A 24,239-nucleotide genomic window follows, 5' to 3' on the forward strand; every position below is an offset into this window, starting at 1 on the left:
ATGTAGCCTCACAGGGACAGATAAAAGATGAAGGGTAATGATCTGCAATAAGAAGTGCAAGGTACAAAAGGCAGTGCTACAGGAGATGAACTTGGATAGGAATAAACATGTGAACTTTATATGGCAAGGGTTTCAGAGTGGTTACTTGGCAGAAAATCAAGAACAAAGGAAGAAGGGAATAATTATATTGTTAGGGTGAGGAGTTCCAGTATAGATAGAAGGGGAAAAAGATGCTATTGGTAGATTTGTGGCAGTGAGGGGTTATAGGTAGAAAAGGTGGTTTACTTTGGCATGTGTTTATATTGACTAATAAAATAAAAAAGCTACCAAGCCATCGCAAGAACATTATTTATATAATAGTTTAAACTTGCGCTCTTCCGTTCGTATGTTACAGAACTATACATAATATATATATATATATATTTCTCCATTATGCATTTTAACATTTTAAATAATTCACATGTTCAGTATTTATTATATTGTGTATTTATTTCTCAACATTTTCTACTATATCTAGTTTTTAGTATTTAAATACACATTTATTGTTTTAACACATTCAACATATTTAAATATTTATTTTACGTTGTCATTTTATGAAGCAGTGCTTTTATATAGTGTGTTTTTAGGGTGGTGTGTTCCATGACCTTTTTCAGTTTGTATATTTTGTCTGCTTTTTAAATTCATTGACTGTAAATATTGTGCTTTTAATGACATAATTGATTAGTTTATAACTGGGTGGAACTTCCTGTTTGAACTGGATAAGAAGGAAGTAACTATGTGGGGTAAATTGTCTGATGAAGTCTAGATCTTTCTGGACGAAAGCGCTCATCCTTGGATTTTTTTGGTCTGAAGTTAAAGTGGATTCTGCATTCTACAACTGTGTGGTGATTTGCAGCCTGCATTACTTTGAGTGGGTTCAATCCAGCTACTTCTTCTGGCTTTTGTGTTTATCTGCTTCAGTTTGTGCTTTGTGACTTTTTTGTGTTACAGAACTTTATCAGAATGAATAAAGAAACGTACAAAATAATTTTATATTATTGTAACATTAACCCAATTACTTGTTTAACCAATCAAATTCTCCAATTAATAAAATCAAGTAATTATGTAGATCTTACACACAAAATCTTCTCAAGTGAAATTAAGGATACATTGCATAGAAATGCAAACTGATTAAAGTAAAGTGGAGTTTTTAGTAAATTTAATGGAATTTTTTTGTGGAATGATTTTGTATACTTTGAGGGTAATTATTATAAACAAATAAGGAAAGTGGTTATGGGTGCAGCAGCGGCATCCATTCTTGCAAATATAGTAGTGTTGATTTGGGAAATGAGTTATGTTTTAATAGTGAATTTTATGAATTTATAGTGTCTTAGGTTTTTAGATTTATTAATTTGGAGTGGTTCTGTTGATTGAAGAAGTTTAACTATATTAATACAGTTGAATTTTGAAAATTAAGTTTGTTGAAAGTAAAATCATTTTTTTTGGAGTTTGTGTTGTGGAAGGATAGGTCTAAAAGAGTATTTTTATCTAATCTAATATAGATATATTATTTATCTAATATAGTTAGAAAGTTAGTTAGAAATGAAATTTGTTGTAATAGTTATTTACACTTCAGTAGTGCCCAACCCCTGTGGCAAAAACCTAATTAAGGGCCAATTTGTTCAATTATCTAGGATGGTGTCTGAGGATTTGGACTTTTTGGTAGAGGTTAAGAAGTTAAAGGAAATGTTTATCGATAGGGCATATCCAGTTGGTCTTATTGATGAAATGATAAAACAAGTTGAAAGTGAAAGACAAGGATGATTTAGTCCTATTTTAAGGACCGTAGTTGTGTAATTGGCAATAAAAAGGAAAATAGGTCCAATTTACTTGTGGGTATGGTACTGTCCTATATTAATGTATATGTATTATTAGTAAGAATTGGAAGGGTGTTTTGGTTGTGTTGAGTTAATCAACAAGTTTAGGGAGGAGCCTAAGTTTGTTTGCAAAAGGGGAAGGATCTTGAAAGATACATTAGAAAGTAATAACAGTACTGGTAGTGATGTTTTTTTTTTTTTATTATTAGAATTTAGGGTTAGCAGTGCCAAATCATAGTAAGGTCTTATGAAGTTTAAAGCTGTTGTCAGCCCAAAACGCAATAAAGAAGAGAATGGAAATCAAAGATTAAACCAAATTGAGAGAGAGGATGTCCACCCCTCAAAATTCATACTGACTCCTCAAGAATTGTGACTGTGTCATATATTCTGCTCATTATTTTACAGATGGCAATCCCTACAAAAGTTCTTGGGACCTAGGTTGATTACTGTTGCACCTCATGAAGATTAGGCCCATCACTTGAGGCCCAGTTTTTTTCCTACTAATACTATCATTGGTATTCAGTTATATGTGGTATGCAGAGGAGCATACGGAGTCCTGTCAAAGAACCCTGCATCCCATGTATAATCCTCTTTGATAAAGTTACTATCTCTTACAAAAAGAAGGAAAAGATCTTGAGTACATTGGCTGTCTGAGTAGGAGCTTGAGAGGGGGAGAAATTGGCATATTTCTGCCTTAGGTAATGGTAGGAAGCCATCTCTTTGGGCTAACTGCTAGAGGATATGGCCTTTGTCAGTTCCTTAAATCTGATTATGGGCACATTTTATGTGGGGGTCTAAAGACATGTTTGAGTCTATGAAGAGGTAGCTAAACATGGTAGGCATGGTAGAACCCAAGCCACTTGTGGTACCATACATTCTTCATGAGTTTGAGTGACACCATTGAATCATCATCCTTAAATCTAGCCAGTCAACCACCTGTTCCAGAAAAGCTAGGCCATTAGTATGAGGTCCAGAAGGACATGTCTGTGCAAGAATCCTGTGGCCAACCCACTGCTAGTCTCTCTGGCGATCACCAGGGAATCTGAGACTCCAGACCTAAATATGCCACCTAATGACAGAGAGCAGGATTCAGAAAGAAGGTATATATGTTATCCATTGCTGAATTTTAAACAGTTAGCCACCAATTGAGTGTTTAAATACTTAGGTAGAACCTATAGAAAATAAAAGATATGGTTGCAAACATTCCAGATGAGAATGTTTGACAGAGCTTCTAAGTTAGCTAAAACTTCTTTTAGTGCGGGCAACCATGATTAAATGTAGAATTGATACACTGGATTTCTCTAGCAGAGCAGCAGTCAGGACATTTTTAAGGAGGCATTCCTTGATCTGACTGCATCTTTTCAATCAGGATTTAAAGGGGAAGCTGTTAGATATGCTGTTGGACAGGATGTGTCCAGGCCCAGAAAGTTATTAAGCACCTGGAGGAGGAGAAGAGTAAGATGGAGTCATTGAGGCACCTTTTCACCCTCATTTCCTTAAGTATAGTGGAAATTGCCTGATTAAGCAAGTACCTTCTTCAAAGATGCAAACTAAAGTTACAGTATAAAAAGAAAAGGAAATGGAGGCAGAGAAACAGGAAGGAAATAAAAAAGTGGTGGAGGGTGAAAATTCCCCACCTGCCAATAGCCTCTCAGCTAGTATTATCTGTGCCCTATCTTCCACTCCTTTTCCCCTCACTTCATCACACCTTTTGGGCAGTGGGGTGGCACATTTCAAAGCAACTTCTCCAGTCCAGTGTTAGACAGGCAATTGAGAAGTAGTATTTCAGTGATGCAAATTGGAGTTTAGTCCTAACCCTCAATTCGCAGTAATGCCCTTGGTACCTGAGACCAGCTTAACACTAGAGGCCATATGACAACTAATTGCATGTGGTACAGGAGCAGTCCTCTTTGGAGAGGAGGCAGGGAGGGTTTATTTGGATTTTCCTAGTCTCCAGAAAGGACAACCAATTAAGTCATTTCCAAATCTGTCAAAGTTAAATGAGTTCCTGAAGTTTAACACATTCAAAATGTATTGCAGGCTCTCCACCTGTTACTTTATCTGGAGGCCCTGTTGGTCATCTTGCACTTTAGGAATTTGTACTTGAATATCCTGAGCTTTAAGGATCACAGTTCTTTTCTCATATTCTCTGTTGGCAAATTACACTTTCATAGTTTCATAGGTAAGTACTAGGCTAGTTGCCCTTGTAGGCCATTTTAAGCCTAACCAATTTCTCTTTCAAAGGTGAGAATCAAATCCTGTACTTTTTGTCTGTGAGGTAAACACCTTAACCATTATACCAACCTGCAGCCCTTTTAATTTATCTGTTTCCTTTTCAGTCTTTCAGTTTTGCCCATGGTGTTTGCCAGATTCATGGCACTCATTTTTACAGAGCATCTTTATTCACTCTTGCTTTGACAATGTCTGACCAGTTTGGGTGTTTTCCTCCAACTTATGAAAGCCTAAAGCTGATCACTGCCAAGGTCTTAATAGACATATTCCTGGACAAGTGCAAGAAACGACTCTCTTTCCATAGAAAAAGCCTAAACGCTGAAGGCATTTTTCTTGAGCCTGACAACAGGAGGGAATGCCAGCAAGAGAAATCCTGAGCATTGTAGTGCTTGTGTTGCTGCCTTCAGCATACCATAAAAGGGAAGTATGTTGTTTGCCTTGCTTCTGGACCCAAGGCCTTGGCAGAAGGTAAGGGTAAGAAGTGCCAGCAGTTTAATCATTTCTTTATAATGTTCACAGCAGCTCTTATTTTCCACATTGAGCTATTTGTCTCAAAAGAAGTCTATTCTTAAACCACAGTACAGCAAGCTTTGGACCCATGAAAAGTAGCATGGAGGTGATGGTGGGGTGGGGGTTGATTCACACTAATGTTGGGACGCTAAGAGTTTCAGATAACCAGTTTAAAGAAAGGTTGTCAGAGGAGGCTGGTGAGATACTGTACAAGTCAGAATACTTAGCACCAAGAAATCTTACTTGGCCAAGTGCTAGAGGTTCTGTATGTGGTGCACGCCTGAAGGCATATGCCCAAAACTGAGTCCTTAGCCTTAAGTTCTGCAGTACTTGGCTTTGCTCATAGTGTTGGTCTTACCCTCTTTAATGTGCAGCTTTCTGTCATTGCTGTATGCTTGTCCGTGGAAGCACTCTTGTCACCTAATGCCTGGTGGAACAGTTTTTGAAATTGGCACTTCATTTGAAATAACATAGGAGTGCATTGCCAACTCCCCTAAACTTTATAATTTTAAAATCCAAGACAGTGCTTCTGTATCCTTAAAGTTGCTATCTTGGAAAATCCTCCTTTTGACAAGTGTCTTCAGACGAAAAAGTATCAGACCCAAAGACATCCATGCAATAAGCCTTACATCTCATTCTATAGGGATGGAATTAGCTTTAAGACTAATGCAGTCTTTTTACCAAAGGCAGTTTCTAACTGTGCACTGCACCAGGCTGTGCTGTTCCTTCCTAGCCTGGAAGAGGTCTGGACAAGCATCAGCAACTTAGAAATTACATTGCCAAGATGAAATCAGTCTTATGCAGGAGATTACTTAAGTTAGGAAATATCTGCTTAATAGCAGTTATGTAAAGTTGGACTCACAGGTGGTTATTTCATCTTTACTGAATGAACGTTTAAGATTATTTAGAAAGATTAAGAATTGCACTGAGATTATAATTTTGAATTCCTTTCTGGAAAGTAGTGTCAGTTGCACCAGACTTGTATCAGGCATCAGTTAAGATTGTTATTTATGCAAATACATTTTTATATGTATACACTGGGTATGCTTCTTGATCTAGCACAGTAAAACAGAACATGGCAAAAGTGGTATCTGTCTCTAGAATTCAAAAGGAATGCAGAAAGCAGATGCGATTAAATTGAATATATAAATACAATTAAATGTTTTCCCTGTTATTCAGTGTTTTTGTTAATAAATGGAATTTAATTTCAGTACTAACCATATATTTTTATTTAAACATTTCAATCTTTAGCTATTGCATGACATTTCAATGGTGGTTTCCCGATGTGAAATGCTAGGAGAGGAGATTCATTTCCTGTCAAAATGGGGAGGAAAGTACAACATACTGAATGTGGAAGTACTTCACAGGGAGTAAGTAATGCTTAACAATGCTTAATATGATAACTTAATAAGTACTAATGCAGGTTTCCTTAAGTACATCCAAACTGACGCACATCATCACAATGAATGAAAACTAAACTTCTTTGCATGATATTGACTACAGAGGTATCAGACATCAGTGTTTACTCACACAGTAAAGGATGCTCTACATGTCACTTCCATGTTGGAAGCAGATATAACCATGTACTTCTAGACTGGATGTGTATGAGGAAGGAAACCGGCTTTGAAGGTGTTCACCTCCCCCCATATCTATACATTATACTTTGATCTTGTATGATCCATCCATCTGCTGTAACACTAAAACTTGTGCCGCATGCATCAGTCAGCTCTGCAACTTTTAGCTTTCACAGCCTCCAACTCCTGTCCCAGCTTCCATAAGGCATTTTTCCCTGCTTGTAAAAGGAGTCTTCTAAATCTTTATTTTTTTTCAGAGCTTCCCTGTTTCCTTCAGAGGTTTCTGTGGTAGAGATCATCTCCTCTACTAACATAATTAATTTGACTGAGACTTCACCAAGCAGTCCTCTTCAGGTGTTTCATAGGTGTGATTTTCTGTCATTACAAATGTTACCTTTATTTTATTTTGAATTTGCTAACTGGGCTAGAGCACTGATCCCATTGCTCTGGTTTTAGTCTCATCCCAGGGAAAAAAAACAATAGTAGTTTGAGTGAATGACAAAATGCAATATGTATGTATAATATATACAAAATGAATGTCATACTTGGCTTGAGGGAATAAAAAAAATTACACAGTGAGTGGGGAGAAGCAATGTATGCATTAATTATATATAGAGCGGAGATCAAAGTTGTCATACTGAAAGAATCACAATCAAAAATAGTCAGAGAAAGTATGTAGGCAGAAGGGAATTAAGAATTTAAGTTTTATGGCCAGAGAAATAGCAATTGCATTCTCCTGTCTTGATATGTAGTTTTGTTTGTGAATGGAAAATGGGGTAAGAGGAATGATCTTTAAGAAAAGAAGGGAGAGAGTCCTACAGTTTGGGACCAGCAGGGGCACAAGTGGTTCAGATATCAAGGTTATATGTTGGTACATCTCATAATAGTCTGGAATCTAGTAGAAGGAATTTGTCATTCTTGATAGGTTTAAATAGTTGAGAGGCAAGTAGAAAGTCAGCACATTGTTTAACAGGTAGCCAGTTAGCTTTTTCAGTGGTTTTGCAGTATTTTTTCATGTACTTTGATTGTGATAGAGTGAATCTGCAAATGATATTTGAAATGGACTGAATGGTGGATGTATTTCTTTTAGATGCTGTAGCAATTAGCAAGAGACAGTAATCTAACTGAGCCAGTAGGGTACCTTTATCTAGAGCATTTCTACACAGTCTGAATAGAAAATGGGATATTCTACTAGCCCAGTATAGGAGGGAGTTGCATTTTATGTATATGTAGTCTAGATAGAGTTGGAAATTTAGGAAGGGGTCAAACCAAATCCCTAGGTATTTGAATGGTGACATGTTCAATAGTGTAAGATGATCAATAATTTTTTGAGGCCTAGAAATAGAAGTGAGCTTTTGCCTAGTGCCAAAAAGCATTGTTTTTGTTTTACAGTTTAGTAGTAATTATCTTATCACTGATCCATTGAATAAGGACATGAAAATCAGCCTAAAGTTTCAGTTCAAGAGAAGAGACAGAATGATTAGAGCAGAACAGGACTATCATCAGCATAAAGCAAGAGAGAAACATAAGGTAATTGAAAAGGAAGTTGTTAATGTAGTTAGAAAAGACAAGATGTGCCAGAACAGATCCTTGAGGGACACCTTTCTGCAGAGGGACTGATGTAGAGATTGATGAACTGAAGTTAACTGAAAGGTGGTGTTTAGAGAGGTAAATGTTCTTTGTGTTTCACTGTTGCAGTCATCACACGTGGGTTATCTTCCTGCCGGTCGCCCTCAGTCAGCCTGAATACCAGAGTCTTAGCATTTCTGCATCGGATGCTGTCACTTCTTCCATGACGTCAGGTTGTCAGGGGTATAAAGCAGGCAGCCAACGCCATTACATCAGTCTTTCTTGCCGAGGAGGAGCCCGAAGCCGAAGCAGTTCACAAGTGCCGGTCGGCCACTACCTGAAATTCTCGTTTTCAAATTTATAATCCTGGATCTTTCAATTCTCATCATCTTCCTGGTGGTCACAAAATTCAAGATGCTTACCCTGCAACAGCTTCTCCCCATGCTAGCAAAGGATGCCTGGTTAGTCACTCTAGACTTAAAAGAAGCTTATCTGCACATCCCCATAAGGGAGTCATGCAGGAAATACCTACCTTTCAGGGCAGGCTCTATGCACTATCGGTTCCCTGCACTTCCCTTTGGCTTATTTACTGCTCCCAGAGTATTCACAAAGTGCCTCGCTCCAGCCATTGCATACTGCAGGCAGAGAAATATTCAAATTTTCCCATACTTGGATGACTGCCTGATTCAGGCATACAGTCATGATTTGCTGCTTCAGCACCTGACATTTGTAAAAAGCTTTCTCACTTTGGGGTACACCATCAACGAAAAATCACAACTGTTACCCAGTCAAAAGATTGTATTCCTGGGAGCAAGCTTGGACACAACTTCCCAGATGGCATTTCTCACTCCAGAAAAACAAGTCTATCTGACAAACTACTTCAAACAAATTGCCACCAGAACACAGCTATCTGGAAGAAAAATACTGCAAGCCCTAGGGTTTATGGCCTCATGTATTCTACTAATTCCATATGCAAGACTGCATATGAGGAAACTTCAATGGTACTTAAAAAGTCTTTGGTGCCAACATTCACAGGACCTGGAAACAGTCATTCCTATCATACCTTGTCTAAGAGCAGAGTTCCTTTGGTGGGCAGAAACATGCAACCACAACAAGGGACTGCATTTCACTAAACCCCTCGCCACCCAAACCCTGACAACAGATGCATCAGACTATGTGTGGGGGACTCGCATGGCAGGCAAATGCATTCAGGGCCACTGGAGCTCAGGGCATATTCTCCTGCACATCAATCAGAAAGACATACTAGCTGTACAGAATGCTGTGACAGCTTTCAGATACCTAATCCTTCCAGGACAACTGCTGATAAAAACAGACAACACCACAGTTATGTGGTACATAAACAGGCAGGGGGGAACCCATTCTTACCCACTCTGCAGGTTAGCCATGGCCCTGTGGAACACAGCCTTGAGCTATCAAGTGCATCTACAAGCTCATTTCCTACCAGGCAAACAAAATTCACTGGCAGACTACTTAAGCAGAAATATCCTAGACCCACACAAGTGGAAATTGGAGCACAACACCTTCAACCTTCTGATCCACAAGTGGTGGACACCAGAGGTAGACCTCTTTGCCTCCCCCCAGAACCACCAGTTAAGCAAATACTGCACCAGGAACCCTCACAACATGGCCTGGGAGGTGGAAGCTCCATCCTTTCCATGGGAAAACCTCTCAGTCTATGCTTTTCCCCCTCTGCACCTTTTCTCAAGAGTACTACTCAAGATAAAACAGGGCAGGCCAAGGGCAATTCTTATTGCACCAGACTGGGCATGCCAGCACTGGTACCCAGTCCTACGCAGCCTGACAATGGTGCCACCCAGGCACCTAGACTAGATTCCTACCCTGCTGTCCCAGCAGGAGGGAAAGATTTTGCATCCCCAACTGCAAACCCTAAACCTTGCAGCATGGCTTATCCCTTGAATTCCCTACCAGCAACCCTCAGCAAAGAGGTGCTGGACATCATTCTTGAAGCCAGAAGGCCTAGTACTAGGAAATCGAATGCTGAAAAGTGGAAAAAGATATTGTTCTTGTAATCAGTCTAAAGGAAAGGACACAGCAGTGCCCTCCTTACCTCTAATCTTGGATTACCTAGCAGGAGCTACTCCACAGAGGCCTATGTTCTCCTCCATTAAGATTCATGCCTCTGCCATCTCAGCTCATTGTAATACTGAGCCACCTCTATTTTCACACCCTCTCATCAAACAGTTCCTGAGGGGGGCTAACAATTTAAGGCCCCCTAGGAGAGCATCCACACCTAACTGGGACCTTAACTTTGTACTGGAAAAGCTTGTGCTTCCAACCTTTGAACCTGCTGCCTCAGCAGAGTTAAAATTCCTCTCTTGGAAAACAGCCATACTTTTAGCCCTAACATCAGCCAGAAGAGTGTATGAGTTACAAGCACTAATGGCTGGGGAACCCTTCATTATTTTCCATGCTGACAGGGTTTCCCTTGAGTATTCCGTCCTTCGTGCCTAAGGTGGTGTCCAGTGTGGCTCTAAATCAATCTATCCAGTTACCAACTTTCTTCCCTAACCATCAGAATAAAGTGGAAAGGATCCTGCACTCAGACGTGCACAGACAGCTCAGGTTCTACCGTGACAGGACTAAGCCTTTCATAAAATCTGATCAGCTGCTAGTCAGCTTTGCTACAAGGGCAGAGAGTAAGGCCATTTCAAAATAAACCATTTCCAAATGGATAGCACACTGCATCCATTTCTGCTACAAGCACCATGAAAAACCTACCACACAGGGGATCAGAACACATTCCACTAGGGCTACTTCCACCTCTACTGCATTTCTCAGTGGTGTTCCCTACCAGGGACATTCTGGAAGCTGCAACCTGGAGTTCTGTACACACCTTCACCAAGCATTACCACTTACCTATCTTTTCCAAATCCAGAGCTGGATTTGTTACAGCAGTCTTGCAAGGCCTACTAGCCAGCCATAACACTTTTTGACTGCCTCCACCCACCCTCAGTTTTGGGAATCAACCCAAGTGTGATGACTGCAACAGTGAAACACGAAGAACATAGTACAGTTGTGTACACTTACCATAAATGTAGATGTTTGAGTGTATTCACTGTTGAAGTCCAGGTTTCCCTCCCTCCAGTCCCCTGACTTTCTCTATCTTTTACCTCTCCTCTCCTCTCTGTGGCCATTCCTAATGGCATTGGTATTTACTTTTTACAGGTGGTGTTCCCCACCATATACTAGCTCCTTTTTGGGGGGCTCCTGACATTTGAGGCAAGAGAAACTGATGTAATGGCATCGGCTGCCTGTTTTATACCCCTGATGACCTGATGTAACGGAAGAAGCGGCAGCATCTGATGCAGAAATACTAAGACTCTGTTATTCGGGCCGACTGAGGGCTACCTGCAGGCCAATAACCCAAGTGTGATGACTGCAACAGTGAATACACTCGAACATCTACATTTATGATAAGTGTACGCAACTGTACTTTTTTGAACTAGGGCGGTGTTGTTATCACTGATGCTTTTTCAGTGAAATAGTGTAGGAGAATTTAGTGATCAACCTTTTGTCCATTCCAAGAAGAATGTTGTCTCTGAGTATCCAGATAGCTGTGGATGTACTGCACCAGACCAAAAGCCATGCTGTTTTTGAGAAAGATGGTGGTTTTGGTTGATGTACTAAGTGAGTTGCAAATGAAGTATTTTTTCCAGAATTGTTTCTAGGTTAGGGAGAATCAAAATATCCCGAAAGACTGATGGATTGAAGGGACTAGGTTTCTTAGAGTAGTTTTACAAGGACATTCTTCCAAATATTAGGCATAATATTTAGTGTAATAACACAGGTTGCAGATATGTTTTAATGGGGTTATTATGATGTCTCTACAGTGGTAAATAAACCATGGGTGAAGGTTGTCAGTACTGGGGGGGGGCTGTAAAGCTTAATTTGTTCAAGTACCTTTATGAGACAAAGTACAAGGAGGAGCACAAGGCTGTCTTTCTAACCAACGGTTTTTAGACCAGTACATTTTTTAGTTACGAATCTTTGTGACATTTGTAGCAACTTGATATTTTTGGCTATGTACACACCAAAGGGAGCATTGTAATGCATGGTCCATTTAAGGCTGATAACCTCTTTGAATGTAAATAAGATGCTTTTAGAAATTAGTTGGGGCTAGCTAGAAAGATATCTTCACTGTTGTTGCTACATGATTGTCAAAGGAGGAGGAGTTCAATGTCTCTAACTACTGTGTCCGTTTGGAGTGAACTACATGCTCTACTATGTTGTGGACAAGTGTTGTTTACCAAATGCAACAGTACTACAGATGTTCATCGTGTTACACTGCTGCAGTCATCACACTTGGGTTATCCTGCCGTCAGGCGGTCCCACAGTCAGCCCGAGTTCCAAAGTCTTGGTCCGGCGTCTGTTGCTATCGCTACTTCCCTGACATCAGTGCGCCAGGGGTATATAAGATGCAGCTGATGCCATTTTCTTTAGTCTTTCTTGCCGCGCGGTGCCCGATGCAAAAGCAGTTCACAAGTGCCGGTCTGCCGACTCCTGAGATTTTCATTCCGAATCCAGAACCGAAGTCTTCTACAAAGCTAAGTACCCCATTGGGGAAACGTTTTCTTGCTTCAGACCAATGTCAGTAAAAGTTAATTGTATTTCTTGTGGGAAGCAAATACCTCATAAGGATTTCCATTCCTATTGTATCCCATGCCTAGGCCTAGGCCCAGACCACGACATCACTGGTTGTTGGTTTTGTGCTAGGTTTAACAAGCGCACTATTAAACGTCGGTTTGATTTTGCCCTACATTATTTTGGCAGAAAATTCAATTACACCATGCCGTCGGAACTACCGACAACCGGAATACACAAAAAGCAAAAAGACAAGGACAGGCATCTGAGGCCCAAAACTGACGACAAAGCCTCTTCTAGGCCAGTCGCCGGTTCTCCAGTTTTCAGCGAGGCACCTACGCAGCCCCTGACTACTGCTTCTTTAGAACCACAGGCCGCCTCTGACTCCCACGTGGAGATGGCTGGGCCTTCGGATACACCGGACTTGAGACCTACCGAGACTAACCCTTCAGAGGGCTCCGGAGTGGCTGAACAACCCGCAGCTTTAGTGGGTGTTTTCAGGCCTACTCAGTTAACCATTAAATCTTCTGCTAAATCTAAAACAAAGAAACTTCAGCATACACCAGCACAGGCCTCCATGCCTAAGAAACAGATGCTTAAAATGTCCGAAGACCTAATTACTCTGATCAGGGGGTCCCACCTTCCTCCTGATAAAAAGCCTAGACAGGATGCAGACTACGACTCATCCGACCAGGTGTCCATCTCCTCAGATTCATCCTCAGACCAAGGATACTCTTTACCCCCTTATGAGGACTCTGATGCTGAGAAATCCATTCCTTCAGCCTCTCCACCAGAGGACTACTCCTTTGGGGAAACCTTACATACCATGCGGGAGCATTTTCATTGTGAGGGCCAGGATTACTCAGAATTCAAGAAAAGGCTCAGAGATTTCCTTTTATTACCTCAGCACAGACCCCTTGCTATTCCGCCAGTGTTAGATATTGTGGATGATGTGTATGCTGAATCCAGCTTAAATCCTGATTCTTTACCTCCAGCTCCAGTCAAGCCAGACAGATATTACAGAGTCCCTGATTCTCACAAATTCCTTTATAAAAGCCCTGTTGCTGACCCTGAAACTATTTCCCAGGGTCCCAAAGGGGTAAAGGCCTCTACAGCAAAAAAATCCAGTCCCCTTTGACAGAGATTCCAGGGCATTACACAGATGGGGAAAGAAAGTATACACATCTGCAACTTTAGCAATGAGAGCACTAAGTTACCAGTTTCACATGCTTAAATATCAGCAATATTTGATGTCTCAATTGAAACAAAAAATGCTTCCAAATTCAGATCTTCCTAACTATAAGGAAATGCAGGATTTATTGCATGCAGCTGAACAAGTGGGAAAACATACTTTGCAATCTGGTTTTGATTCTTTAGAGGCCTCCTGTAGAGCAGCAGTTACAGGGTCCATCATTAGAAGACATGCTTGGTTAAAAGAACAGACGTTACCGGATCATGTTAAAGCAAAATTATTGGATGCACCTTTGCAGCAGGATGTTTTATTTGGAGTTAAGGCAGAAGAGGTATTAAAGAAAACGGAGGATAAAGCAAAATCTATGCAAACTGTGAAAGATTTCTTACAGGTTCAGCCTCCTCGATTTAGCAGAAATTGACCAACAAAGAATTCGTCCTTTCCAGTTTCAGACAGGCCTCAAAGGGGAAGATACAGACGTCCAAGAGGCAGAGGTCAGCCACAAGGTACTTACAGGCCTCGACAATGGGGTGCTTCAACACAGAAAGAAGGGGAGGACAGGCCTTAACCTTATAAAAAGCAGACCCAATGACTTCCCACTACAGCTGCCAAACATCTCTCTCTTGGCAGCCCCCTTGGGGGGAAAACTGGCACTTTTCAGTCACAATTGGCAAATAATCACCCAGGAAAAATGGGTTCTCAATATTGTGTCTCAAGGTTACAGGTTCCACTTTCACACTCTGCCAAGGTTAAAAGGAATGCCAAATCTGCCACCAAATCAATGGGCAGAGGCTCAAAGGCAAATTACAGCACTCATGGACATGAGGGCTATTCAAAAGGTACCAACACAGGAGCAAGGACAAGGATTTTACTCAAGACTCTTTCTGGTTCCCAGAAAGGGCAAAGCCTGGAGGCCCATTCTGGATCTTTCTTCTCTAAATACTTACCTGGATATTCAAAAATTCAAAATGTTGACACTACAGCAGCTTCTTCCCATGCTGGGCAAGAAAGCTTGGCTCGTAACATTGGACCTCAAGGAGGCATACCTGCATGTCCCTATCAGACAAAATTGCAGAAGATACCTCAGATTCTTAGCAGGTTCAATGCACTACCAATTCTTTGCACTGCCCTTTGGCTTTACTGTGCCCAGGGTCTTTACAAAATGCCTGGCACCAGTAATTGCATTTTGCAGACAAAAAGGAATTCAAATTTACCCATATTTGGACGACTGCCTTATTCAAGCAGAGAGCAAAAACATTCTTCTAAAGCATCTGGCATTTGTAAAAAGACTGCTAATTTGCCTAGGGTACACGGTAAATGAAAAGAAATCAAAACTAGTGCCCTCACAAGAGATAATATTCCTGGGTGCCAGCTTAAATACAACGGCCCAGATGGCTTATCTCATGCCAGACAAGCAAGGACAACTGACTCAATATTTCCAATTGATGGCAACAAAAACTCAACTCCCTGCAAAAAAAATTCTGCAAGCCTTGGGTTACATGGCATCTTGCATACTACTAATTCCATATGCAAAACTGCATATGAGGAAACTACAGTGGTACCTAAAGAGTGTCTGGTCTCAACACTGTCACAGTTTGGAAACAGTAATACCACTTATTCCTTGCCTTCAACAGGAGTTTCGATGGTGGGCTCAAGCCTGTCACCTCAACAAGGGACAGCCTTTCACTCAACCCACAGCCAGGCAAACACTGACAACAGATGCTTCGGATTACGCCTGGGGAGCACACATGGCAGGAAAATGTATTCAGGGCAAGTGGCCCACAGAACAAAGGCATCTTCACATCAATCAAAAAGAGATGCTAGCTGTACAAAATGCCCTTATAGCTTTCAAGGACCTTCTGCATCCAGGACAACTACTTCTAAAGACAGACAACACCACAGTTATGTGGTACATAAACAAGGAGGCACTCATTCATATCCCCTATGCAGACAAGCCATGACCGTGTGGAACACAGCTATAACCTATCAAATTCATCTGCAAGCACAATTCCTGCCAGGAGAGAAAAACACACTGGCAGACGACTTAAGCAGAAACATCATGGATCTGCACGAGTGGAAATTACATCCACAAATGTTCAGGATGATAACACAGAAATGGTGGAGCCCGGACATAGATCTGTTCGCATCCCCAATGAATTGTCAGCTACAGAAATTCTGCACAAGGACTTACCACCCACAAGCATGGAAAGTGGATGCCCTCTCATTCAGATGGAAAAACCTACAAGTATATGCTTTCCCACCACTGCCTCTCCTTTCAAAAGTACTCATAAAAACCAGACAAGAAAGGCCAAAGATGATCCTGATTGCCCCAGACTGGCTACGCCAGCACTGGTACCCAATCTTAAAGAACTTAGCACATGGACCACCATGGATTTTGCCTCAAATCTCACAACTTCTGACTCAGCAAAACAATCAGATACTTCACGGCCAGCTCAAGACTTTAAACCTGGCTGCATGGAGGATTCCTTAGTCAAGCAAACAATGCCTCTCTCCAAAGCTGTTATGGATGTCATTCTGGAGGCCAGAAGGCCGAGTACCAGGAAAGCCTATTCGGATAAATGGAAGAGATTCTGTGCCTGGAACCAGGTTCACAACCTTGACCCTCTTGTCCCAAATATTCCTCAGATACTACAATACTTGACTGAGATGCTGGACAAGGACCTCGCCTTTTCATCCATTAAGATCCATGCCTCTGCCATCTCTGCTCATTACAACACAGATTTTTTCCTCATCCTTTGGTAAAACAGTACCTCAGAGGGGCTAAAAACATAAGACCGCCCCGTAGAGCACCAACTCCAACTTGGGACCTCAACTTTGTCTTGGAGAAATTAACTTTACCTCCTTTTCAGCCAGCTAACTCAGCAGACTTAAAATATGTCTCTTGGAAAACTGCTTTCTCCTGGCAATAACCTCAGCACGAAGAATTTCAGAATTACAGGGACTAATGGCAGTGGAACCTTTCATCATATTCCACCAAGACAGGTGTCTTTAAGAACAAACCCTACTTTTATGCCAAAGGATACACTGGGCTGATGAGCCAGGACCACCCTATTATCCCAAAGTTCACAGGACTTTTTCCCCCTTCTCTGAAGCTTAACTCTCCAGTTTTGGAGACCATAATAATTATAGGAAGATCATTCATCAGAAGGGTGATCTGATTATGTCATCTTCATTAACCTGTGGTTCTCTGTTCTGACCTCAGAACTGACGCAGCCGCTTCACTAGCTTGAGATTCGAAGCTCAAGCTCCTCCTCCCTACCCATAATGCTTCTTTCCCCAGAATACCTGAGATCTCATTTGCTGCTCGTTGTGTAAGCAGCAAGGTTTTCGGTGCTCTTCAGCTCCTCCTTTCTCAGTGCGATTTTTGCAGTAAGTGCAAGTCCTACCCTTCCTCTGTCACTTTTTCGTCTTTACTAGTCTAGTCTCTCTGGTATTTTGTAATTAGTATGGGTGTCTGTCCAACATAATACCTTCTCTTCACTTTTCTTCTGATCTTTCCTCTTTAAAAAAAAAAAAAAAAAAAAAAATCACTCTTTGTCTGATCCTAAATCAGACAGGGTTGATAAGCACTTAGAATTTAAGAACTGCACTTCCTGTGGGCAAAAGATCCCCTTGTCTGATGCCCACAGGGAATGTGTTTATTGTTTAGGGCCTAGCCATTTTAACATTGGCTGTCCCGTTTGCACAGGCTTTTACCCACAAGATCTTACGGACAAACTTATTCTCAAGGGGTTACCTGCTTCCTCCCCTTCCTCTTTTCCTTCATCAGGGGCTCATACCCCCTCCAGGAAGCAAAAAGAGACCCAGGAACACAGAAAATGGTCTCCTGACCGGTCTCCATCCTCACAATTGGAGCCTGCCGACAAGTCACCTAAGCCATCCAAACCGAAGGCTTCGGACTCTTCCACCTCAGTTCAGCCATTCGCCTCTCGTCCCCTGACCTCTGTTCCCAGTTCGGAGCCGAGCACCTTGGTACAGAGATCTCTGCTCAGGAAAACCTCCCCAAAAAGGACATCCAGACCTGCTTCCACTTCTTCCTCCATCAGGTCTTCTTGGAGCTTTTTGGACAAGGACGTTGGCAGATTGATGAGGCAATTTCTCGAAGCTCAGATTCAGGTGAGAATTTTGCCAGCTCCATCCCCATCTGGATCTCTGAGAGTATTCCCTTTCTGCCCTGTGGCTCCTTCTTCAGTCTGCCATGCGGTTTCATAGTTTTTGGTCTGGGGAACCCAGGTGTCAGAGCCAATGGTTATTGCATCTTCCCCTCCTATTACCTCTTCGACATGGTCAGTGCTGACAGTGTCTGTTCCGAGTGCGTCTTGGAGCCATAGCCTTGACATTGGCTCCAGGGGGCTGTCTTTGACTCTGAAGTTTAGTATTTTCGGTATCCCTCTGGGTGATGGCATTCAACAGCTTGATTCATAGGTGTGTGCTAGGCTAATGGCCCTTGGTCCTTTACAAGCCTTAGCCATAGGATTACCCTGGCATAGTGCCACCCGACCTTAGTTCCCAGTGCCTCTGTTGAGTAGAGCCACTGGAGTTATCTCCGGGGTAAATTTTCTGTTTCCCATCCACTCATCCTTCGGACTGGGTGGCTTGAAGCCCCTCAGGGTTATCCACTCCAGTGGCCTCGGCCCTGTGCAGACTGCCGTCTGGCATTCAGAGCCCTTCTGCTTTCGAGGTGATGCTGATGGTCTTCTCCCATTCTGGGAGACCCTCGGTTCTCAACCCTGCAGAATCTCCCCTTGTCTCCACTGCATCTGTCTTTGAGGCCTCTTGTCTACCACATGGACAGCTGGTCCGAGGAAGCCTTCAGAATGTCCCATCTGTGTAACTCTTCAGACAGACCAAAGCACATAAGTGTCAGAGATAGTGGCTGTTATTCATGACTTAAAATCTCATCGTCTGTGGTCCCAGTGACCTCTTTAGGTAATTACAGACAGCACTACAGTGATGTGGTACATAAACTTGGGCCACCAAGTTGTATCCTGTATGCAGGCTAGCTTTGGTGGCTTGGGAGGTAGCTTTACAGCACTCCTTAAACCTTCAAGCATCCTACAATCTACCATAGCAAAATATTGTGGTTGAGAGAGACAAGCTGAGTAGGACCATGACAGACTTTCGAGAATGGAAATTGAATGAGGGGGGGATCTTCCAGATATTGATCCAGTTGTGGAGAATATCTCAAATAGATATGTTCACCTCCTTTCAAAATAGACAGCTAAACAAATTTTACACCAGGACTCCTTGCAGGCAGACCTGGTAAACCGATAAATTCTCATTCTGTGATCTGGGATGTTCTTTTATGCATTTCTACCCTTTCTAATGATATGCAGGGTCATTTTGAATATTCAGAAGATGAAGTCCCTGGTTTGTCAGGGACGAAAGCACTTGATACTTGATTCATTAAACTGTGGATTTTAAACCTTGAAATCCTCCATTGGGTGCATTTTCTTATTTTTGTGTTTAGTATTTCTGTTTTGTGGCCTGCACCCTCATCGCACTTTCTGCATTGGTTCTGAATATTCAGAAGAACTTAACAAAAGTCATTCCGGTGACTCCCTTTTGGCCCAGGCAGCATTGCCTCTCTATTCTTATAAAATTGGCCAAGGACTGTTGTCACAAGCTTCTTCACAGTCTGGACCTGTTCACAGAAGACAAAGGGGGTTTGATACACCCTAGTTTCAAACAACACCAACTAACTACCTGGAATATTAAATTGTAATGCCTTTTGGACAGTACTTTCGTGTGGACATGCAGCAGATACTGAAGGAGTCGAAGAAACTTGTCAGTAGGAAATCTTATTTTGGCAAGTGCAAAAGATTTTCTAGTTGCTGCCAAAACAATTACCAGGTCCCCATCAGGGATTACATACTATTGGTTCTGAAATATTTGAGAGTTACTTTCCTCTGGCTTTTCTTACTCCTCTTTCAGGGTTCATCTTGTGGCCATTTCAGTACGTCTGCCTTTGTATCCTCCCCTTTCATCTCAGTTTTTGGTGCAACTGTTTCTGAAGAGAGTTTTGCATCTCATACCTCCTAAAACATGGGATTCCTTCCTTGGATTTTAACTCTGTGCTGGAAAAGTTAACTGTCTCCCTTTGAAACAGTAATAAGAAGGATATAAAATACTGTACTCCTTATTACTCTAGTATCAGACTTGCAAGCTCTAATGGTGGGTGTATCATTATCAGGTCTTACATACATATAGGGTCACATTAAGAACAAATCCCTCATCTGGGCCCAAAGTGGTTTCAGAATGTACTTTGAGCCAAACCATCATTTTCCCAGTGTTCTATCTAGATCCTCAGAATCAGGGAGAAAAGGAGTCCACATACTCTGGATGTGCATTGGCAGCTTGGTTACTATCGTGACAGAACTGAGTCCTTTAGAAAATTAAATCACCTGTTTTTTTCTTGTGTTTGGATAAAGAAAGGGCATTTTGTGTCAAAACAGACCATTTAAAGATGGCTGTCCTTCAGTATTGTTTTTTGTTGTTCCCATCTTGGCAAATCTATTCCAGGCAGTTTCAAGGCACGTTTTAGTATAGCCTTGGCTTCTATGATGAGATACTGGAAAGAGGTATAATCTAGAAGCATTAAAGAGGCAGTAACATAGTCCTCTGTACAGATTTTTACAAAGCACTACAAACTGGATGCCTTTTGCAGATCTAGGACTTGGCTTTGCCCTGACCATTCCCCTTTGTTTTTGTATCTTTATCCTTCCTCCTCCCAAGATGGATAGGCTTTGGTAATCAACCCATTCAGGCAAAAAGCTACTGCAGCAGTGAAGAATTCAAATGTCTGCTTTTATGCTTGGCGCAACTTACACAGCTGTATTTTCTTGTCTATTGAGTATTGTTGCTATAGGTGCTGTTTGCTTCCAAGTGTGTTGCTCAGTACCCTGTTTACCTAGAGTACATCCTGGAGGATTTTGATGTTTGGGCAGAGATTTCTTAAGTACCTCAGCATAAAATGGTTTATTTGGTGTTTGAGGACATAGTAGTCATTGGATATATGAGGTGGTTATCAATGCTGATAGCCTGTTGGGTACTGCAGATATGTTTGGGTGAGAGGCCAGCCTCTAAAGTTAGCACATTTTTGCACCTTCCTCTTATAGATTCATCTAGGGGTAGAAGCATATTGTTAAGCTTGAGGCCATTGCTATACTGCCTCAGGTTGCCTAATGCTAGCAGGTTGGCTATTATTTATGTATGTATTCAGTCATTAATTCTTTCATTTGTTTATTTATTTGCTTTTTGTTTACCAAGAAATTCTGTCTGGGAAACAAATGCCCATTTTCAATGGAGGTTCAAGGAGAAAAGCTCAAAATCAAGGATAGAAATACATTTTTGATAATTCTGAAGAAAAATGGTTGGAGACTGTGACTTGGTCATTCTTTTAGTTTTTTTTTTTTTAATTTGGTTTTAAGACAATAAATAAATCAATTATAAAACCTACAAATAGCTATTTGCATAGGTCCACAGCTGATCAATGCAACGTTGTAAATATCAACAATTAATATCTTTCAAGCAAGTCTTTAAGTTAAGCCAAGGTTTATATGAATGTGTAATATTACAAGTTCTCATCTTTATAGTATGCAATTCACAATTGCAAACAATTTTTGCCTTACTAATAAATTCAACATTAGAGGGGTAACTTTACTTTTTCAATTTTTAGTAATTACTTTTCTGGCTTTAGCAAGTATAGACCAAAGAGGCACTTGGGATTTTGAATTATCTCGGGAATCTGAGCATTAAGTAAAACTAAAGATTTAGAAATATTACATCTATCTAACCATAGAGGCTAAATAAAGTTATTAATTTCTTTCCAAAAGGGGAAGATGACTTCACATTCATATACTGTATTCGTCCAATCTGCTATTATTTCAGAATCGCATCTCCAGCATTATTCTATTTGATTTGTACATAACTGTAATTTTGTTAGGAGTAACAAAAGCTCTGTGTAAGAATTTCCAAGTGAAAATTTTCCTATATAATGAAAATGTAGTTTTATCTGTAGATTTTAGTATTATGTTCTTGTATTCTTCTTCGATAAGTAAGCCGCGGTAGTGCAGCGGTAGCTTTGTCACCTTGCAGCAAGAGGTTCTCCCGTTCGATTCACAGCTGGAACGCCTTTTGTGTGGAGTCTGCATGTCCTCCCTGCGGACAAGTGGCGTTCGAAAGACATGCATGAATGGGCGTGCCTTCGATGAAAGTTGGGCATCGAGCTGGCACCTCGGCACTGTAAAAATCTGCTGCCAATCATTAGCGGATCGGAGTTCCACTGTGGCGACCCCTAACCGGGAAAAGCCAAAAGAAGTAGTAGTACTTGTATTCTTCAGAGGAGTCTTCATTATTAATTTTTGAGGAGAAGTGCCAAAAATAATTCTCTAAATATGTGAAATCTACCTTAAAAATTTTATAAATTTGTGACAAATATGATTTATTTTCATTTACTTTTTATTGATATTTATCAAGTATTTCAATAATTTGGGGGACAATTTCTTATTTGGGTTGAATATCTTATTAAACTCTCTGATCACAAAGTCTCTATTTGTAAAATTATACGATGTTCTTCGTGTTTCACTGTTGCAGTCATTACATTTGGGTAATCTGCTGGCAGGTTGCCCTTAGTCGGCCTGATTAATAAAGTCTTGGGTCCTGTGTCGGTTGCTGTCTCTTCTTCCATGACATCAGTTCGTCAGGGGTATAAAACATGAAACTGATGCCATTACATCAGTCTTTCTTGCCGTGCGGTGCCTGAAGCAAAAGCAGTTCTCAAGTGCCGGTCGGCAGACTCCTGAAATTTTCGTTTTCGAGTTTCAGAAGCAAAGTCTTCAACTTAAAGCGATGTCAGTAAAAGTTAATAATTGCATTACTTGTGGAAAGCAAATACCTCATAAAGATTTTCATTCGTACTGTATTCCTTGCCTAGGCCCTGACTACGACGTACCTTGCTGTCGGTTTTGTGCTTTATTTAATCAGCGTTATATCCGTCGCCAGTATATTTTTGCCTCTAAATATTTCAGTTCTCGGTTTAATTATCCAGAAATGTCGTCAGTTAGCCATCCGACTACTGGGATTCCAAAAAAAACGTAAAGATAAAGACAGAGACATCCTAGAAGCTGCTACCTGGAGCTCTGTACATACTTTCACCAAGCATTATCATTTACCAATTTTCTCTAAATCCAGAGCTGGCTTTGCCACTGCTGTCTTGCAAGGCCTTATAGCTGGCCCTAATGCTGTATAAACTCCTCCTCCCAACCATAGCTTTGGGAATCTACCCAAATGTAATGACTGCAACAGTGAAACACAAAGAACATAGTACAGTTGTGTACACTTACCATAAATGTAGATGTTCGAGTGTATTCACTGTTGCAGTCATAGTTACCCTCCCTCCAGCCCCCAAACTTTTTCTGGCTATACCTCTACTTTCTTTTACTATGCTTAAAAGCCTTTTTGGTGTATTTGCTTTTTGTTGGAGGTATACCTTTGTGTTTTTATGTTTATTTGCTCCCCATTAGGGGGGCAAGAAAAACTGATGTAATGGCATCGGCTGCATGTTTATATCCCTGCCGTCATGGAAGAAGGGACAGCAACCAACGCAGGACCCAGGACTTTGTTAATCAGGCCGACTGAGGATAACCTGCCAGCAGATTACCCAAATGTAATGACTGCAACGGTGAATACACTCGAACGTCTACAATTATGGTAAGTGTACACAACCGTACTTTTCTCAGGATCTTGATTGTATTTGGACCTTAAATTTTCAACATTTTATATATATATATATATATATATATATATATATATATATATATATATATATATATATATATATATATATATATGTACCATTTAAGAATGGATGCCAGTAAATTTAGTTACTTTGTTGTTTTAATCCTAGTATTTTGTTGGAGTTATGAGTTTCAAAGCAGTCATTTGCGTATGCAAATGAAAATGTAGAAAATATTAAGTGTTTAATACAGTGGTTAGAATATGTGAACTTTTGGAAAGAGGAAATTGTTATTTAAATAGGGAATTTGTGAAGATTGTATAATTCCAATTATGCAAAAATCCTTTAATAACCAGATAAAATTATTAGGGACTATTTGTTTATGACTGATTGTGATATATGTCTTTACTAATAATATTTCTTGATGTATTTGTTGCCATTTTGAATCATGAGATTAAGTTATCCACAGCACTATAACTTTTGCAAGTGTTGATGTAGCATACAGTTGAATATCAGGTAATCCTATTCCATTCCCTTCATTATCCCAACCTTTTCTGTTCCAGTCAAAGGAAACTTGTGGTTTATTTTAGGATGCCAAAAAAATTAAGTAGAATATTATTTATCTTTGTCAATTGTTTGGTGGAGATAGTACTAAAGATTGTAAGACAAACAATATTTTAGGAAGAATTACCATCTTAATAAGCATTAATCATTCTTCCATGGAAGAATTTGTTCCTATTTGTGATTAAACATAAAATGTTATGTTGTCGTATCTCACCTTCATTCTGTGCTGGTTGGGCTCAGAACCGAGCATCGGTTCCGACTAGGCCTAATTCAAAACCTCAAGAGCTTCCACTGGGTCGATGCTATGCCCTCTCCCATGATGCTCCGGGAGTATAACTGCTCAAGCAGATCGGGTGACTTCT

The 24,239-nt window shown here is 40.8% G+C and overlaps 1 protein-coding gene across 1 annotated transcript in view; it reads left to right on the plus strand.

Moving 5' to 3' along the window:
• KNL1 (kinetochore scaffold 1) overlaps positions 1–24,239 on the plus strand; it is a 289,758-nt gene that overhangs the window by 144,126 nt on the left and 121,393 nt on the right. Inside the window, exon 5 of the mRNA XM_044073731.1 lies at positions 5,850–5,968. Coding sequence (XP_043929666.1) covers positions 5,850–5,968 — 119 coding nt within the window. The remainder of the gene's footprint in view (positions 1–5,849; positions 5,969–24,239) is intronic.

The sequence above is a fragment of the Protopterus annectens genome, chromosome 6.part0, assembly GCF_019279795.1.
Source record: "Protopterus annectens isolate FY-2018-M chromosome 6.part0, PAN1.0, whole genome shotgun sequence".
Taxonomy (NCBI): Eukaryota; Metazoa; Chordata; order Ceratodontiformes; family Protopteridae; genus Protopterus; species Protopterus annectens.